We start from the raw sequence: 17,011 nt of genomic DNA, 5'->3' as shown, positions 1-17,011 counted from the left end.
GAATCTAGTCTCTGTGATTTTTGCTGTATGGATGTTGAAAGTATAGAACACCTATTTTGGGACTTGCCAAACAGTACAAATATTCTGGAATAATTTATTCAAATGGCTTAATGAAATAGCAATAAATGTTACGTATGATAATTTCACATCTTTCTTTCATGCTAAAGATAAGAAAACATCGTATATTTTTCTCTTTTTCAAAATATTACATTTATACCAGTAAATTAAAAAAACAAACTCCAGATATAAGTATCTTCAAAAGAAAATTTTTAAACAGATTAAAAATTGAAAGATTTGTTGCGTTACAAAATGATTCACTAGAAGAATTTGAAAATTGCTGGAAAAATCTAATTGAATTGTTTGATTTCTAAATAGTACATGCAGAAAAAATGCTACTAAAGCAGTTTATTTACTTTTTATTTACTTTTCAACCTTTTGCCCCTTTTCTTGTGTAATTGGATAAATAAATGAACCTCTTAACTTTTTAAAATGTCTTATATATTCTAACCAAAAACATAACAAAATAATTTTTTTTAAATTATTTTCATGTCAATGAAAATGCTAAAGTTATCATGGTTTGTTTACTTGTATTGTATTATTTTTTATTAAATAAACGGGCCTTAAACGTGGTTCCAAAAAAAAAAAAAAAAAAATAACTCAAAAATTATGAAAGGTAGAGTTATCATTCTTACGCACTGCACACCTCCTGAGTGAGATCTATGCACCTATGAAGTTTCATGTTAATATCTCATGGGCTTTTGGAGTTATGCTCTGGACAAAAATCAATTTTGAAAAATACCAAAGGGCAATAACTCAAAAATCATGCAAGGTAGAGTTATCCTTCTTGTGCACTGCACTCCTCCTCAATGAGGTCTATCCACCTATGAAGTTTCAAGTTGATAACTCAAATACTTTTAGAGATATGCTCAGGACAAAAATGTCGGACGGAAGGACGGACGGAAGGTCGGACGGACGGAGACTATTTCTATATCCTCCGCCGAAATTTTTCGGGAGGGAACAAATAACCTCGCTCTATACTGTAACATTGTTTATTTTTTCAAATGCATTTTACCAACAGGAAAATAGGGTCAACTGGTCATTTACTTTTATAAATGTTTCTAAACACAAAGGACTAACGTTTTGTAGATTTACTTTATCTAGGCATGCTTAAATAATGTCGGAATGGGAGAAAAATGCGTTGGTCTCTCCATTCAAATTTTCCAACCGTCAAATCAGCACATGAGACAATATAGAGATAAATCTGCGGTGAAGGATCTGAAGAAATATATGACTAGATACCGGATTCTGTTCCTTACAAGCAAAGCACAAAAATATCTTTTAGAAACTAAAGTACTAGTAGTATGGACCTGAATAAAAATCACCTACCTCTCTTCCCATAAATAAACCTCCATCTTGAAAATTCTATACTGTAACCGAAAAACGCGATACTGTAACACGTTCCCTACGGTGTTCTTACATGTATATAATATACTCGCTAAAGTGAACTAAAATAGCTGTAGTAAAGTCACTGTTACTTCCTTTATTAACCAACTTGTTTATGTCACTTCCAAATCCTAATTCTCAGATGTTAAAGGAAATAAATAATATGTTTTATGTGGCAAGGTCCGCCAAAGATTAAATCTTCTGTATTGGTGAAAGAATATGTAACGGTGGTCTAAAAATGATTGATGTACAAACAATGTATATGCTTACATGAAAAGTGGTTAAGAAGAATAGATTGTATCATCTGAATGTGGAAAATGTTACACTATTTTAGATAACGTTTTAGACATTAAGAAGCTGTTTAATTGTGGAAAGTTATATACAGAATATACATGTATATATAGTATTTTGAAAAAATTCATTTCGGAAAATTTTTTTATGTGCTTATGTAGAATTTGTAGAAAAATACCGATTATTTCTATGGAAATGTTGTTAGAAATGCCTCTGTTCTATAACCAATATAATTATGTTGATGGATAGAAAACCTATATTTTCATAAAATCATGGTATGATAAAGGTATAATTAAGGTTTATCAAAGATATTATGAATGTGAATGACTTTCCTTGAAAGGAATTAATTGGAGGCAAGATTAGGTATTGAAGTAAACTGCATTTATTATGAATAAATTACCAGTACTGTCAAGAAATACAGAAGTATATTAAGTTTAAAGTTACTGTATGTGATAATTATGAAATAGCTTCCTATTCTCCCATTATATGTTGTTATATAAAACCTATACTACTTAGTGTTAAAGGTACATCAGACATGTGCAATATTAGCCTAATTAATTCGGCGTGAACGGTTTGACCCATTTTACAGACTTTTTTTTCTTACTGTCAAACCGTTACAAGACAACGCCCGTCCAAAATTATCTCGGTGTATCTTTGACAAGTCTAATTAGTTGGACTAGTGCAATATATACATACAAATGATGATATTCCAACTTGTCAGACTTGAACACTTGTTTTCAATAAGTCAATATCTGACTGGAATAAAATACATAGTTGGGTTTTTGACATTACCAATGATTCTTACTTACAATGGTTTCGGCCAGCTTATCCTACTCTTCGAAAACTTATGAAGCAGATTTCATCATTTATGGAGAGCATGTTATTATAAATAACTTAAGATCGTGCTTATGTATTTTTTTGGGAAGTGATTCACCATTTACATGTTTGTCTTGATGAAAAGCTCACAATTATTGTTTAAAATAAGATACTTCAATAATATTACAATAAACCATTGCATTAAAGACTTATCTCATATTATACCATATTGCATTTTTCTCCCAGTTTAGTTTTGGTAATTGCTGCTTTGATGAGTGCAAATCAGATTTCTACAATAAATCATATATTGCATGATATACTTATATCATAATACATCATAATGCATTTTCTGTTCGCTTTCTTTGTCCAGTTTATATCTGGTTACTGCTGTTGTTTTGATGAGAAAGTTAACAGTTGTGTATATCCGATTTTAATTGTCATGTCTCAGTCTTCTATCACTGTACAGGTATCTATAGCCTGGGTTCCAGTCTGTCGATTTTTTATGTGCTTCTGTTTGGCGAATCGACTATCAAAGTGTTATCTATGACGATCGAGTATGAAATAGCGCGTATGTTATGAATAAGCAAAAATTATCAACTCCTGAATCCCAGGCTAAGGTATCTAACATAACATCTACATTCGTTTTCTATTCACTTTCCAAATTTGTTCTACTCTGTTGTTTAGGAGAGGAAATTACATTGTGTTAAATCAGATAATCACAATAACGATCATTGATAGTCTTATTTCACTGCATCTTTATATGTTTTCCTGTCTGTTTGTTGTCTTTGTGCTGTAAATATATGATAGCAGTTGTTACCAGATTGTCAGATTAAGCTGTTTATCGAAACACAAACTCTAATGAATTAGTCTTTACAACACCTATCCAACCACTGTCATCGTATTTTTGCTCAGTCATCAATGGGTTTTAATTTCGGGTAAGTCTAATTAGTGATGATGTTTCATAGTCTTAGGTATGCCATCGCAGTGACAATTGTGTTGGTTTATTTCATTTTTACCTTTAATTGTTTGTACTGTTTTACATGCTTATACGTAACACCGGTAAAAAGGCGATATTTCTTATTATTGTAAAATTGTATCAGCCCTTCCAATATCCAAGCTTTAGTGTTAGCATTACGCTAACCGCCATTTTATCAGATTTTTTATGACATGTTAAAACATTTTTAAATTTATTTCAATGAAAACCATTATTATTATTTACTTAAAGGGGTAATAATGCGAATATTGCTAAACGAGGTTTATATAGGCATTGCTACCTAGAACCAAAGTACATTCAGGAAAATGGATTAAAATATTTATAAACAAATACGTTCATGCACCAAACAAAATCTATTCTAAACTGAAAGTCATATCCCTAGTACCTCATTACCTATCCCAAATCTGAATATATTAGTTTTTTTGGTACAGTTCTGTAACTCTTGTGTTTTGTCAACGGTCATTGTCATACATAAGAGTACTTATATATTTGTTCTTTATTTGAAATAACACACTATTGACAGTTAAGTATGAACATTACTGGCGTATAACAGTTGTGGAACATCAAAGACCGCATCATGCGGTAATATGAATTATCATCTCCTGCATCTGCTTGCTCTTCAGAATTTACACAAAACGTTTTGTATTAGATGTATTTCTAGACTTTATTATGATAATTATATATGATAAACAACAAATCTTGCAATTGTTCCTCATAAATCAAAGGTAACAGTTGCCGTTAGAGCAAGATAGCATCATCAGCCGTCAAACCAAAATTCGTCACCAAAATAATGAAAGAGCCCCCAACTATAGACACAAAAATCAATGCTTTTTCATTTTATGCAACAGAACATTGGTTGTGTACTTTGGGGTTTTGTTAACGAAGCTTAGAATCAAAACAATCGCTAGAATATCTTATCTTCAAATGGAATTTTCATCGCTACACACATTGTCTAAAACCTTTAGAAAACAAACAAAGTATTAAGCTAATGATAAAAATCTTTTGCTTGAATAATAAATGTTGGCGTTTGAAATGTTGCAATATGTTATGACACAAACAGTATAAAACCGACGCGAACAGAAGGAATATCAGCGTGTACACGTAACTTGAAAGACCAGTCAGTGAAACATGTGAGTACAAAATATTTTATTTTTATTTATTATTTCATTTAATACTATTCATTTTGTATTCTTTCATAATTTTCTTTTTTCCTATACTTACGAAATAAATTACTCTGTTTCTTCCCTCTTTATTTAAAGAGAGACAAGCGTAAAATGTCATTTTAACAGGTAGCTCATTTGAGCCAAAATACCAAATACAAGGATAAATATTTCGTTACTAAAAACAAGAATGTCTTACTCGATGACATAGAAACATTATTTTGGTTTTGATCAAAATAAAGATAATTTTAATCTTTTTAATAATACAAGGCGATTGTAGGAATGTGTTTTGTAGGCCTACATGAAAGCTCATTCTCCGAAGTACGCCACTTGGTGGACACATAATAATACTTTGTGATTTTAATTTTTTGAAAATGATTAAAATATTGCGATTTTTAAATATTCGCGAACAATAATAACTTGCATTTCTAAAACCAATTTGTTTAAATACTATAACGGTGATTACACGACGCATTTGACAACATTTTTCAAAATATTATGTTCACCGCGATGACAAACATGATTGCGTTTTGTACTTCGGAGCCTTGCGGAATCTAATTTAGATAGTTCTGCTATTTATGCCATTGGAGTTTTATCATGTAACGCTATTTATTCATTTTTCTTTCCGCCGAACTTGCGATGATTGAAAACGTATCGAATGTTATTGTTATTGTTATGATTCTCCTGGTGAGCGTCCATGTAAAGAAAAATGTTTTCCTTTAGAAATTGCGTTTTCACGAAACTTAATTAGACCTCCAACCTGAAACTATTTTTCCATCGCTTTCCTCCCCAGTGTTTCCTATCATTCTCCTTTCAGCTGACCTAAGTGTTTTACCGATCAAACTTCGCAAAAAACATAACACCTTTGATACATTTAATACTTGTTTAATACTTGCTTGACTGTAATGCTCGCTTTTCAAGCAGGTCCTTATTTTGCTGTTCTTAGGGCTATTATAACACAAATAATCAAGGAAGAACACTATACGATCCCTTCGCAGCTCACCGAATACACCCAGTGAGCAAAAGTGTAGCATTTGACCGATGAAAAGGAGAGTAAGAAGAACACATAGAGGGATTATAGTAAAACAAACATTTTTTGCCCTTTTGTGTTGGAATGTACATGTACACAATTTTTGTACTTTCAGAATCATACCCTTTGATTCCATTCTTGTCTTCTTGAATATTACCAATCTGTTAAGTATGAAGATGTTGACATTTTCTACCTTGGTATGGAGTTGATTTCAATTATTATATTCATTCATAATATATCGTAAAATATCAAATTCATGCAGTGAAACTGATCCTTAGTTTTCGAAAATAATTATGTGTTCTTAAATGAATTAGATGTGAAGTTAAAAGATATAAAGTGTTGAATACGCGGCCAGATCTTGTAATATTCTTTATAGACGATTCATATCGGATTAATTAAAGCTTTAATTCACTATAATGTTATACATATAGATGTATATATAGAGAGTAAATGCCACTAAATTGACTGATATAATGAAAAAAGGATATTACGAACTTGCAAAATGTTTTAAATTTTCAGGTAAGTTTGACGCTTTGGGTTGTTTTGAGAATAACAGAGTCAAACGCAGGTAAATATTATCTTTAGATCATCTGAAATATACAAGTAGTTGATATTCTAGCATTGTTGTCTATATCTAAATGTTTTGAATTGGAAAGTCAGCAAGCATGTCAAGTAACATGGGAGTTACTTGGACTGTTGCCAAAGTGGTGGATGGTAATAGGTAATACTGATAGTGATATTTCTAACGGCCATTGTTTCCATACTTATACTAATATGAGCCCCTGGTGGCAAGTGGATCTGAAAGATGTTTATAACATAAGTCAAGTGAACATCACCAACAGGAAAGACTGCTGTGGTATGTTGCTTTCATCTTCTAACTATATACATCTTTCTTATGTAGACTTCTGGAAGTCTACTCCTCAATTTGATTTGAGATATATTGCATTCTAATACTCATATTTAGTTGCTATTTAACGATGACATTTGTTTAAACAGTTGTCTTGTGGATCTATCACATTAGATATATTACGTATTCGTGAAGTGAATGTGTTCTGCATTTTCTAGGTTTACGATGATCCGAAATTACACGTTCAAAATGTTATTTAATTTTGGATGGTAGTTGACATAGAGTAAATTTTAGTTTGATTATGTAGGAAGGCACACTCTAAAAACAGCAGTATTAACGTTTCTTGCTCAAGAAAAAAAAACGGCTTTTTCCTAACGGAATTTGAACTAACGCGACCAGCAATCCTTAGATATCTTGTTCGAAGGGTCAACCACTTGACCAAGTCATTTTAATGTGGAGGTTGTTGTCGAGGTTGGAAATTAATGGTTAATTTTAGCTGTCTAGATTAAAAATTAAATGTTATTTTTAGCTGAAAGGGCGGACAATGTTGAAATTTCGTAGCAAGGATGGCCCCAGTTCATCTGCACCTTGTATTTACATATCCCCGAATCGGGCGTGCCCCACTGGCCCTTAAATTGAAAGTTTTTATAACATGGTGATGTGTTCTAAAAAGAATCAGACACTTAAAGGGATTGTTTGATACCAAAGACCCGGATGATAGTTTCTATAGCTTTAAATGTTTACTATACAAGTGTATTATAACATCTTACTCCAAGTATCAGAGAGGCAGAGCATGCATTATACATAGAAGGCGGGGCTTATCATAATTGACAACAGTACGCTACATTCCGGTCGAGATTTGCGTTATAGTGTAAAGACGCGCTAAATATTAGCATTATACTGACTCTTTTTTCACTTTAAATGGTCTCTTTTTTGGAATGCGATAAATAGAATGTCAAATTGTGTAAGGTCATTGTTAAATTAATTGAACTCGTTGTATAACATAAAATCATTCTCGTCAGAGGCTCGCATGTTATATGTTAAATTGAACTTATCCTCTATTTATTATACTATAAAACGAAATATGTTTGATTGTTAGGAAAATATTAGAAGGAAAATGTATTTTGAAATAAATGCCAACAGTGTCAAAAGTCATGATAACTGACCTTTTTTGCTTCAGCTGTCGTTAACCTTGCCCTTAATAAACCAGCCAGTCAGATAAATAACTATGATCAAGAAACCAACAATTGGACTGCTGACAAAGGTGTGGATGGTAACGCTGATACCAATGTTTATAACCACCATTGTTTCCATACTAAAAACAGTATGAGTCCTTGGTGGCAAGTTGATCTTCAAGATGTATATTACATAAGCCAAGTGAACATCACCAACAGGAAGGATTGCTGCAGTTTGTAGTTTTCAACTTTTTACTTTCAATTTACTATAATTCTTTATATTACACACAATTTTGTATTTTCGAAAATGATTTAATTTCGTGAATATAACATTGATTTTTGAAACAGCTTTTCTAAGCCTTAAGTTATAAAACTGTTTTTTTGTAGTTCATATAAATTACTTGTTGTACAAATTAACGCTGACATTAATTATTGGGTTTGCCACTGACACACTACTGAAATGTTTGAGGTCTTTTGGATTAATATGGTCGATGCGATAGAAGAGTTCCCCTATTAAACCTACGGGTCGGCAACCGAACAGTTAAACAAAATTCAACCAATACCTTCCTCTACAAAAGTAATGTGAACCTAGTGAGATGTACAAAGATATATTTTTTTGCTATCCACTGTATCCAGACGTCTTCGTAAAATTGTTTATGTAAAACATATGTGTAAACATTCATGTTCATGTATAACATATGTATAAACATTATTATGAAGTTTATACATGTTAATGCATTTTTATAACTGCGCAGATAGAAATAATGACACCATTTGAAGTTGTTTGCTATTTGAATGGACAAGGTGAAAGTAAAATGTTTGGTGAATATGCGGAAATCTCACATATAAAGACGAAAGTGATACAGTTATTAAAATTTCTAATAATATGACAATCCGATAAATGATATTGTAGTATTTGTCGAAATTATTGTACCTGCTACCGAGATACGATATATTGTTATTTTCAGCTGATAGAGCGTCAAAAGTTGAAATCTCCGTAGCAAAAGAGGATGGTGGTAAAGGGACGGTGGTAGCGTACCAGGAAGGTGCAATAGGTGATTTCAAATCATTTACATTTGCTACAGTGCAAGCTCGTTACGTCAGAATAACTTTAAGGGACAAACAGAAATATTTCCATTTATGTGAAGTCGAAGTCTATGGACAAAGTAAGGCATCATACCTTTTCACTATGATTAGCTCTGAGTCAGTGAACTTATATCTTTTTATTATTTATCGTTTTAATTTCTATTCTACGTACTATCATTTTCTGTTTATTGCAATTTTAACTGATATTATGTTTTTAACTGAAAAGTTAGACATTATTTCCTGAAAAGACCATTTTTTAATTAACTTTTTGAGCGAAAATTTCCTTGAACATGTTTGTGATATCAAAACATATTAACTTTGTCTAGGTTATTTTTACGAAATAAAGACATTAACTGCCAGCGTGAGCAAAACTCATATGTTTCTTTTTTAATAAACAAGAAAAATGAATTAACACCATTATTATTTTCTTGTTTAAATTCATATATATCGTAATGTTAGTAAACTAATACATGTTTGTATAATACAATACAATACTAGTATGGTTAAAGTACAACTAAGTCCTGCTATTTCATTGTCAAATTTTCCCTTTTTAATTCATCCGCCAGCCTTATCTTTATGGAATTTTAAATGTTGCTTTGTTTTTTAACTGAAAAATATGGAGACCGGTTTTTATTTCTTCGTAAAAGCAAATTTTGATTTCCCTTTTTTGATTGATGTTATTGTTATCTTCATTAAGGTACACCTGTCGATGACTGTGCTGATAAGCCATGTTTGAACGGTGGCGTGTGCACCGATGGGGTCAATAGCTACACCTGTAAATGTACACAAGGGTTTTATGGAAGTAATTGTGGAAAAGGTAGATATATCTTTTTTAGCTTATAAAGATGCAACAGTGTACGTATTAAATAAAACACGGCTTCAAAACAAATGAATGTACCCATTCTTGTCAAAGCAACATAAGTAAGTGAGTGAGTGAGTGAGTGAGCGAGTGAGTGAGTGAGTAAATTCTTTATTAAACGTATTGTGTACATTCAGTGCATACACGTGTACATGTGTTGTGTATTTTTCTTTCTACTATATCTATTATTCTTTAAATAACAATATGCTGAGTTTCTATATGGCAACATATATTTTCAAAATATAGTTGTAAATCAGTCTGTACATAAATTTGTTGCGATGTCTGTGGGCTCAACAAAATAACACGTACAACACTTTTTACTGACTGCAATGGTATGAGAGAGCACAAGGCTTACAATCACATCGTAATTTAGATAAGCATTATCATCGGATGTAGGTGATGTCAAATGCACATTGCATTGGTTGTTTTTTTTATCTCGTTAAGTTCACTACGTCACTTTTCTGTTATAACCGCATTAATTTCACTCACTTATTACTTTGACTTCTGTAAAAATGTTACCAAAGTCAATCATTCTATCAAAGTTTCATATATTAATTTTCAAATGTAAATAAGTAAATAAATGCATTAAACTAAGAACTTTAATAAAATCTGGCACGTAACATGTTATACCGTTATAAGCAAAATTAATCCAAAGGCTTTTTTGTAAGCGTTAAATACTTCATCTGTGATCTCACGATATACTCCTGCAAACAACATAATCAATAAGACAAATTAGTAATGTTCCTCTTTAAAAAAAAGTTTTGTTAAAGTATTCTGTTGTTTATGCAGTTTTCGTGCGGTTGTCCTACACTTGAACAGATCATTCTTGTTTGATATATACATGTCCTTTAACAACTCTGCTTTCGAATGATGCTCCTTGTTTATCTGGTTATGAAATAATTTTCGATTCTGGTCGCGCATTTTTATTTACTTATCGAGGGATTGATCGCAAAACAACTGTGTTAGTCCTTCTTTATGTCATAAAAGTTTTGCTGTAAACCCTTGATTTATTATGAGCAAGATCAAGGAGTCAAGGTGACGGTATTTTCAGGTTTTTTGTTGTTTTCTTTTCTTTCGTTTTTTTCTGCTGTTTCATCCTGGTGTACTTGAATTTTCTACGCACTTTATCAATGTGTTGCATTCCTGACTGTTGTAATCATAGATCCAACCCGACACATTCAGTTCATCTGCATCATGTATTTACATATCCCCGAATCTGGCGTGCCCCACTGGCCCTTAAAATTGAATTTTTTTATAACATGGTGATGTGTTCTATATAGAATCAGACACTTAAAGGGATTGTTTGATACCAAAGACCCGGATGATAGTTTCTATAGCTTTAAATGTTTACTATACAAGTGTATTATAACATCTTACTCCAAGTATCAGAGAGGCAGAGCATGCATTATACATAGAAGGCGGGGCTTATCATAATTGACAACAGTACGCTACATTCCGGTCGAGATTTGCGTTATAGTGTAAAGACGCGCTAAATATTAGCATTATACTGACTCTTTTTTCACTTTAAATGGTCTCTTTTTTGGATTGCGAAAAATAAAATATCAAATTTATGTAATTAATTGAACTAGTTGAATAACATAATATTATACTCGCCAGAGGTTAGCATGATATACAATTTTATTCAACTCGTTCAATAAATTGAACTTATTCTCTATTTATTGTACTGTAAAACGAATATGTTGGATTGTTAGGAAAATATTACAAGGAACATGTATATTGAAATAAATGTCAACAGTGTCAAAAGTCATGATAACTAACCTTTTTTGCTTCAGCTGTCGTTAACCTTGCCCTTAATAAACCAGCCAGTCAGATAAATAACTATGATGAAGAAACCAACGATTGGACTGCTGACAAAGGTGTGGATGGTAACGCTGATACCGATGTTTATAACCACCATTGTTTCCATACTAAAAACAGTATGAGTCCTTGGTGGCAAGTTGATCTTCAAGATGTATATTACATAAGTCAAGTGAACATCACCAACAGGAAGGATTGCTGCAGTTTGTAGTTTTCAACTCTTTACATTCAATTTACTATAATTCTTTATATTACACACAATTTTGTATTTTTGAAAATAATTTTATTTCGTGAATATAAGTTCGATTTTTTTGAAACAGCTTTTCTAAGCCTTAAGGTATAAAACCATTTTTTATAGTTCATATAAATTTTACTTATTGTACAAATTAACGATGACATTAATTATTGGGGTTGCCAGTGACCCACTACTGAAATGTTGGAGGCCTTTGGGATTAATATGGTCGATGCGATAGACGAGTTCCCCTATTTAGCCTACGGGTCACTTTTATTCAGCGGCAACCCAACAGTTGAAACATTTCAACCAATATCTTCCACTACAGAAGTTATGTGAACCTAGTGAGATATGCAAAGATATATTTTTTGCTATCCAGACATCTTCGTAAAATTGTTTATGTAAAACATATGTGTTAACATTCATGTTCATGTATAACATATGTGTAAACATTATTATTAAGTTATACATTTTAATGCATTTTTATAACTGTGCAGATAGAAATAATGACACCATTTGAAGTTGTCTGTTATTTGAATGGACAAGGTGAAAGTAAAATGTTTGTTGAATCTGCGGATATCTTACATATAAAGACGGAAGTGTTAAGATTATTAAATTTTCTAATAATATGACAATCCGATAAATGATATTGTAGTATTTGTCGAAATTATTGTACCTGCTACCGAGATACGATATATTGTTATTTTCAGCTGATAGAGCGTCAAATGTTGAAATCTCCGTAGCAAAAGAGGATGGTGGTAAAATGACGGTGGTAGCGTACCAGGAAGGTGCAATAGGTGATTTCAAATCATTTACATTTGCTACAGTGCAAGCTCGTTACGTCAGAATAACTTTAAGGGACAAACAGAAATATTTCCATTTATGTGAAGTCGAAGTCTATGGACAAAGTAAGGCATCATACCTTTTCACTATGATTAGCTCTGAGTCAGTGAACTTATATCTTTTTACTATTTATCGTTTTAATTTCTATTCTACGTACTATCATTTTCTGTTTATTGCCATTTTAACTGATATTATGTTTTTAACTGAAAAGTTAGACATGATTTCCTATATAGACCGTTTTTTTTGCTGCTAATCCATGTTTAAATAGCGGCGTGTGCACTGATGGGATCAATAGCTACACTTGTAAATGTGCAACTGGCTTTTATGGAAATAATTGTGGAAAAAGTAAATATATATTTGGTAGATTACTAATTACTACGCACTATTCTGATGCAACTATTTACCTAACTAGTATGAAACGCTTCAAGACAATGGACATAGTTATTGAGGCAATATATATTTGTATATTAGAAAATCTAATCACATTATTTTTCTACATATCGTTCTATTTCGTACATTTAACAAAGTTTTAATTTCTATATGACAACATGCATAATATATCTGAAATCAATTTGTTAAAATGATATCTGAATTAACAATTAACAATTGTCAAACAAATTATAAAACAAAATACCAAAATAGTATAACAGTTCTAGAATAACTATTATATTTTTTCTTCGTCCTGAATTTAATTGTTTCTCATGAGAAAATGATAATATCGTATAATTGTATATTCAAGTCAGGGATTAGACAATATCTGACTTTTCATTATCTACTGCTGTTGCTGTTTTTGTGTTTTTAACAAAATGTTTTCTCGTGCTCTCTTGTTCGTACTTATATTTTTAAACTGTTTCTTAATGATATACAATATTGTCTTATACAGATTGACAGAGAGAAAAGGGCGAAAAACGACATCAAGAAAGCAGTGAATTGAAAGAAACAACTGAAATATAAAATTATAATTTATTTGCAAGACTTACATTCGGCTGCAAACATTTAATGTAAAAACGTTCCAAATAAAAATATTATTCAGTTGCTTTTTATTGTTAATCTGTGTAACAATTAAACCAGACAATTGAAGGTATAACATTGCAAACATGCTAGCATACGCACAATGATCTGCAACATCACAGGTTTTTCATAGTCACTTTTGTAAGCGTTTTCATAGAGATCCCCACTTGAAGTAGTCTGTCAGTCCGAATAGATTCTAAACAGGGCTTTTCCATCTGATGGTTTGTGACTATTATTTATAAACGTGCGCGTTAGAGAACATGAATACAGCTAGGAAGGTACGTCATGGTCAAAAAGGAAATAGAATCTAGTGACCCAGCATGCATTTATGACTTTAATTCCGACATAAAATGAATGTAGGACGCTAAATCCCTTTTAAATAGAACCTGGATGCTTTATCATGAGCTCCTGTCACAAAACCGAATGTCATTAGGCGTGTGTACTGTAGGAAAATATACATGTAGTAAACTACGACAATAGCCCTTTGAAAAATAGCCAATTAGGACTAAATCCCACAAGGACAATTTAGGGCATTATGCATTAAATCAGATCATGTATGTTATAATAATGTTAATATTAACGTTCCTATTTAAAATCTCTTTACTTACAATTAAAGAATAAAGGATAATTAGCAACTTGATAAAAATGTGCTTCAAAAATGACAAGGAATTTGAATTATGAAGCCTGCACATAATATACAGAATGTGTAGAAGTCATGGAATTGAATTTGGACATCTGATTCAAGGCTTGAACTTAAATCAGTTACTTAAATTTTCGGGCATTTTTTCCGTGTTCAAGGCAATTGCTCGATAGTTGGAAACCGACATCAGATGCATTGTAACACAAATAAGTATTTTTAAGCCTTTCGTATATTAAAACTAGAAATGTGTCATCATGCCACGGATGCCCCCGCATGCAGCCAAAATTTCAGATGGTGCATTAATTATTTTTTTCCTTTTAAGTTCAAAGCCCTTAAAACTTTTCAATGTTAACACAAACCATTTTCATACAATGTTCAAGGCACTGAAATTATTCAGTCTTAACCTTTTAAAAATAGCATATTGCATATTTGTAGCCAAAATAATGGCTAAAAGTATGAGTGCTGAAACTGAAAGTTCAAAATTTTTCCAACATTCAGGAAAGATAAGTTTGTCTAAAATTATTGAACCACGACCAAATTCAAACTTAAACTGCTTATTCCTAAGATGTATCTATATTATTTTCAAAGTGAAATTAAGGACATAACTCTGCCAAAACATCATCAAACCATGACCAAATTCCAACTTGACCTGCCCATTCCTTTGACATATCTATATGTCAAATTTAAGTTGAATATGTAACACTGTTGGGTAGATAATGAACAGAAACTGTAAATTTCATTTTATTTTCAAAGTGAAAGGGGCATTACTCTGCCAAAAATCATTGAACCATGACCAAATTCGAACTTGGCTTGGGCATTCCAAAAACATATCCATATGTCAAATTTGGGTTAAATGTGTTGAACCATTGGGGAGATAATAAACGGAAACTGAAAATTTCATAATACTTTCAAAGTGAAAGGGGCATAACTCTGCCAAAAATCATTGAACCATGACCAAATTTGAACTTGACCTGCGCATTCCTTTGACGCATCCATATGTCAAGTTTGAGTTGAATGTGTTGTACCTTTGGGGAGATAATGAACGGAAACTGAAAATTTCATATTGTTTTCAAAGTAAAAGGGGCATAACTCTGCCAAAAATCATCGAACCATGACCAAATTCGAACTTGACCTGTATTTTTTTCATGACATATCCATATGTCAAGTTTGAGTTGAATGTGTTGTACCTTTGGGGAGATAATGAACGGAAACTGAAAATTTTATATCGTTTTCAAAGTAAAAGGGGCATAACTCTGCCAAAAATCATTGAACCATGACCAAATTCGAACTTGACCTATATTTTCTCATGACATATCCATATGTCAAGTTTGAGTTGAATGTGTTGTACCGTTGGGGAGATAATGAACAGAAACTGAAAATTTCATATTATTTTCAAAGTAAAAGGGGCATAACTCTGCCAAAAATCATCGAACCATGACCAAATTCGAACTTGACCTGTATTTTCTCATGACATATCCATATGTCAAATTTGAGTTGAATGTGTGCAACCGATCTTAAGATAATGAAGGGAAACTGATGATGACGGAATGACAGAATGTTGGAAGGACGGAAGGATGGAAGGACGGAAGGATGGAAGGACGGAAACACGGAACAGGGTAACACTATATGCCCCGGCCATTACATGGCGGGGGCATAAAAATCTTTTTGTCTTTAGGCTTTAGGTTACCAGTCCAAAAATTGCGTTATATCTATTTTTAGCTTCAGATGCCGGGTGGCAGGGTTCGAGCGCTATCCGTTGTTTTGGCATTTGTCGATGCACTGCGTATATCCATTGTCGTTGCTCGTTCAGAGATATCGCGTATATGGTAACGGTTTGACTGGAGTTAATTCGTGATATCACTATATTCTAACCATTATCAATCATTGAAATCGGTTTGTTTTCGCGTTGTATAGCCTAACTACTATTATCATAGTTGTCACCCGAACCATAACTTATATCCGCTGGTCAGGTCAATTCCCAGTGTCTCCCGGTCTCATCCTATCATGAAATACTAAAGACCGGCGAATTGTATCATATTTATCGGTCCCGCTGAAATAAATAAGTCAATTGTCTATAATTATATTCAATAAACAAACATTTTTTCGCAAAGAAAAAAAAACAAAAACAAAAAACAAAAAAAAACAAACAAAAAACAAACAAAAAACACACAAAAAACATTAAAGGGGCCTTCTTCAGCTTTTCTAAAGATTAAATATGTTACTTTTAGATCAATCGTTTCATATAATTGTCACATCAAAAGAATTAAGGTGGAAAATGAGACTTGCTGACGACAAAATATATAAACAGTAAGGAAACCCCTCGATACATCTACTCTACCGGTCCGCTCTCTCTCTATATAGATTAGTGAAGCGATCTGCTAGTTAAAAAGCGTTTTAAAAAGCTGTTTTGGAGAAGGTTAAACAGTGATATAATGCACTTTTCCAAGATAAAATTATTAAAATACATACTTTGAAACAACACATATTTTTTTTCAACAGAAAGGCTGAAGGCGGCTTTAACCAAAGTTAGAGTATAAGAGCAATTTACGCATAGAAACTGAAAGATATGATAATACAATGTAATAAAATTGACAATGTTCTTTTCGCAACCTGAATTAAATTGAGGATTAATATATCCTTTAATAGTCAGTCTCTTCTTTAGATCAAAATATTTCCTAGATACTATTACCATTGCCCAACCATTAAAAATTTGAAGAAAAAAAGAAAGCTAATTCCAGGAAAGGAGTCTAGAATTTGTCAAGATTT

The 17,011-nt window shown here is 32.1% G+C and overlaps 1 protein-coding gene across 1 annotated transcript; it reads left to right on the top strand.

The window, feature by feature from the left end:
• The first annotated feature begins 6,155 nt into the window (after positions 1-6,155).
• On the top strand, positions 6,156-13,629 carry LOC132752441 (neurogenic locus Notch protein-like). The gene is made up of 7 exons (XM_060742764.1): positions 6,156-6,302; positions 7,762-7,989; positions 8,725-8,922; positions 9,540-9,659; positions 11,495-11,722; positions 12,462-12,659; positions 13,478-13,629. The coding sequence occupies exons 2-7, from the start codon at positions 7,908-7,910 to the stop codon at positions 13,480-13,482; spliced, it is 831 nt and encodes a 276-aa protein (XP_060598747.1). The 5' UTR covers positions 6,156-6,302; positions 7,762-7,907; the 3' UTR covers positions 13,483-13,629.
• Positions 13,630-17,011: the final 3,382 nt, after the last annotated feature.

The sequence above is a fragment of the Ruditapes philippinarum genome, unplaced genomic scaffold (genome assembly GCF_026571515.1).
Source record: "Ruditapes philippinarum isolate M1 unplaced genomic scaffold, ASM2657151v2 ctg1831_1_1_1_1, whole genome shotgun sequence".
NCBI classification, from domain to species: Eukaryota; Metazoa; Mollusca; class Bivalvia; order Venerida; family Veneridae; genus Ruditapes; species Ruditapes philippinarum.
The sequence above is the reverse complement of the archived record's forward strand: the minus strand, read 5'-3'. Positions and strand labels throughout refer to the sequence as shown.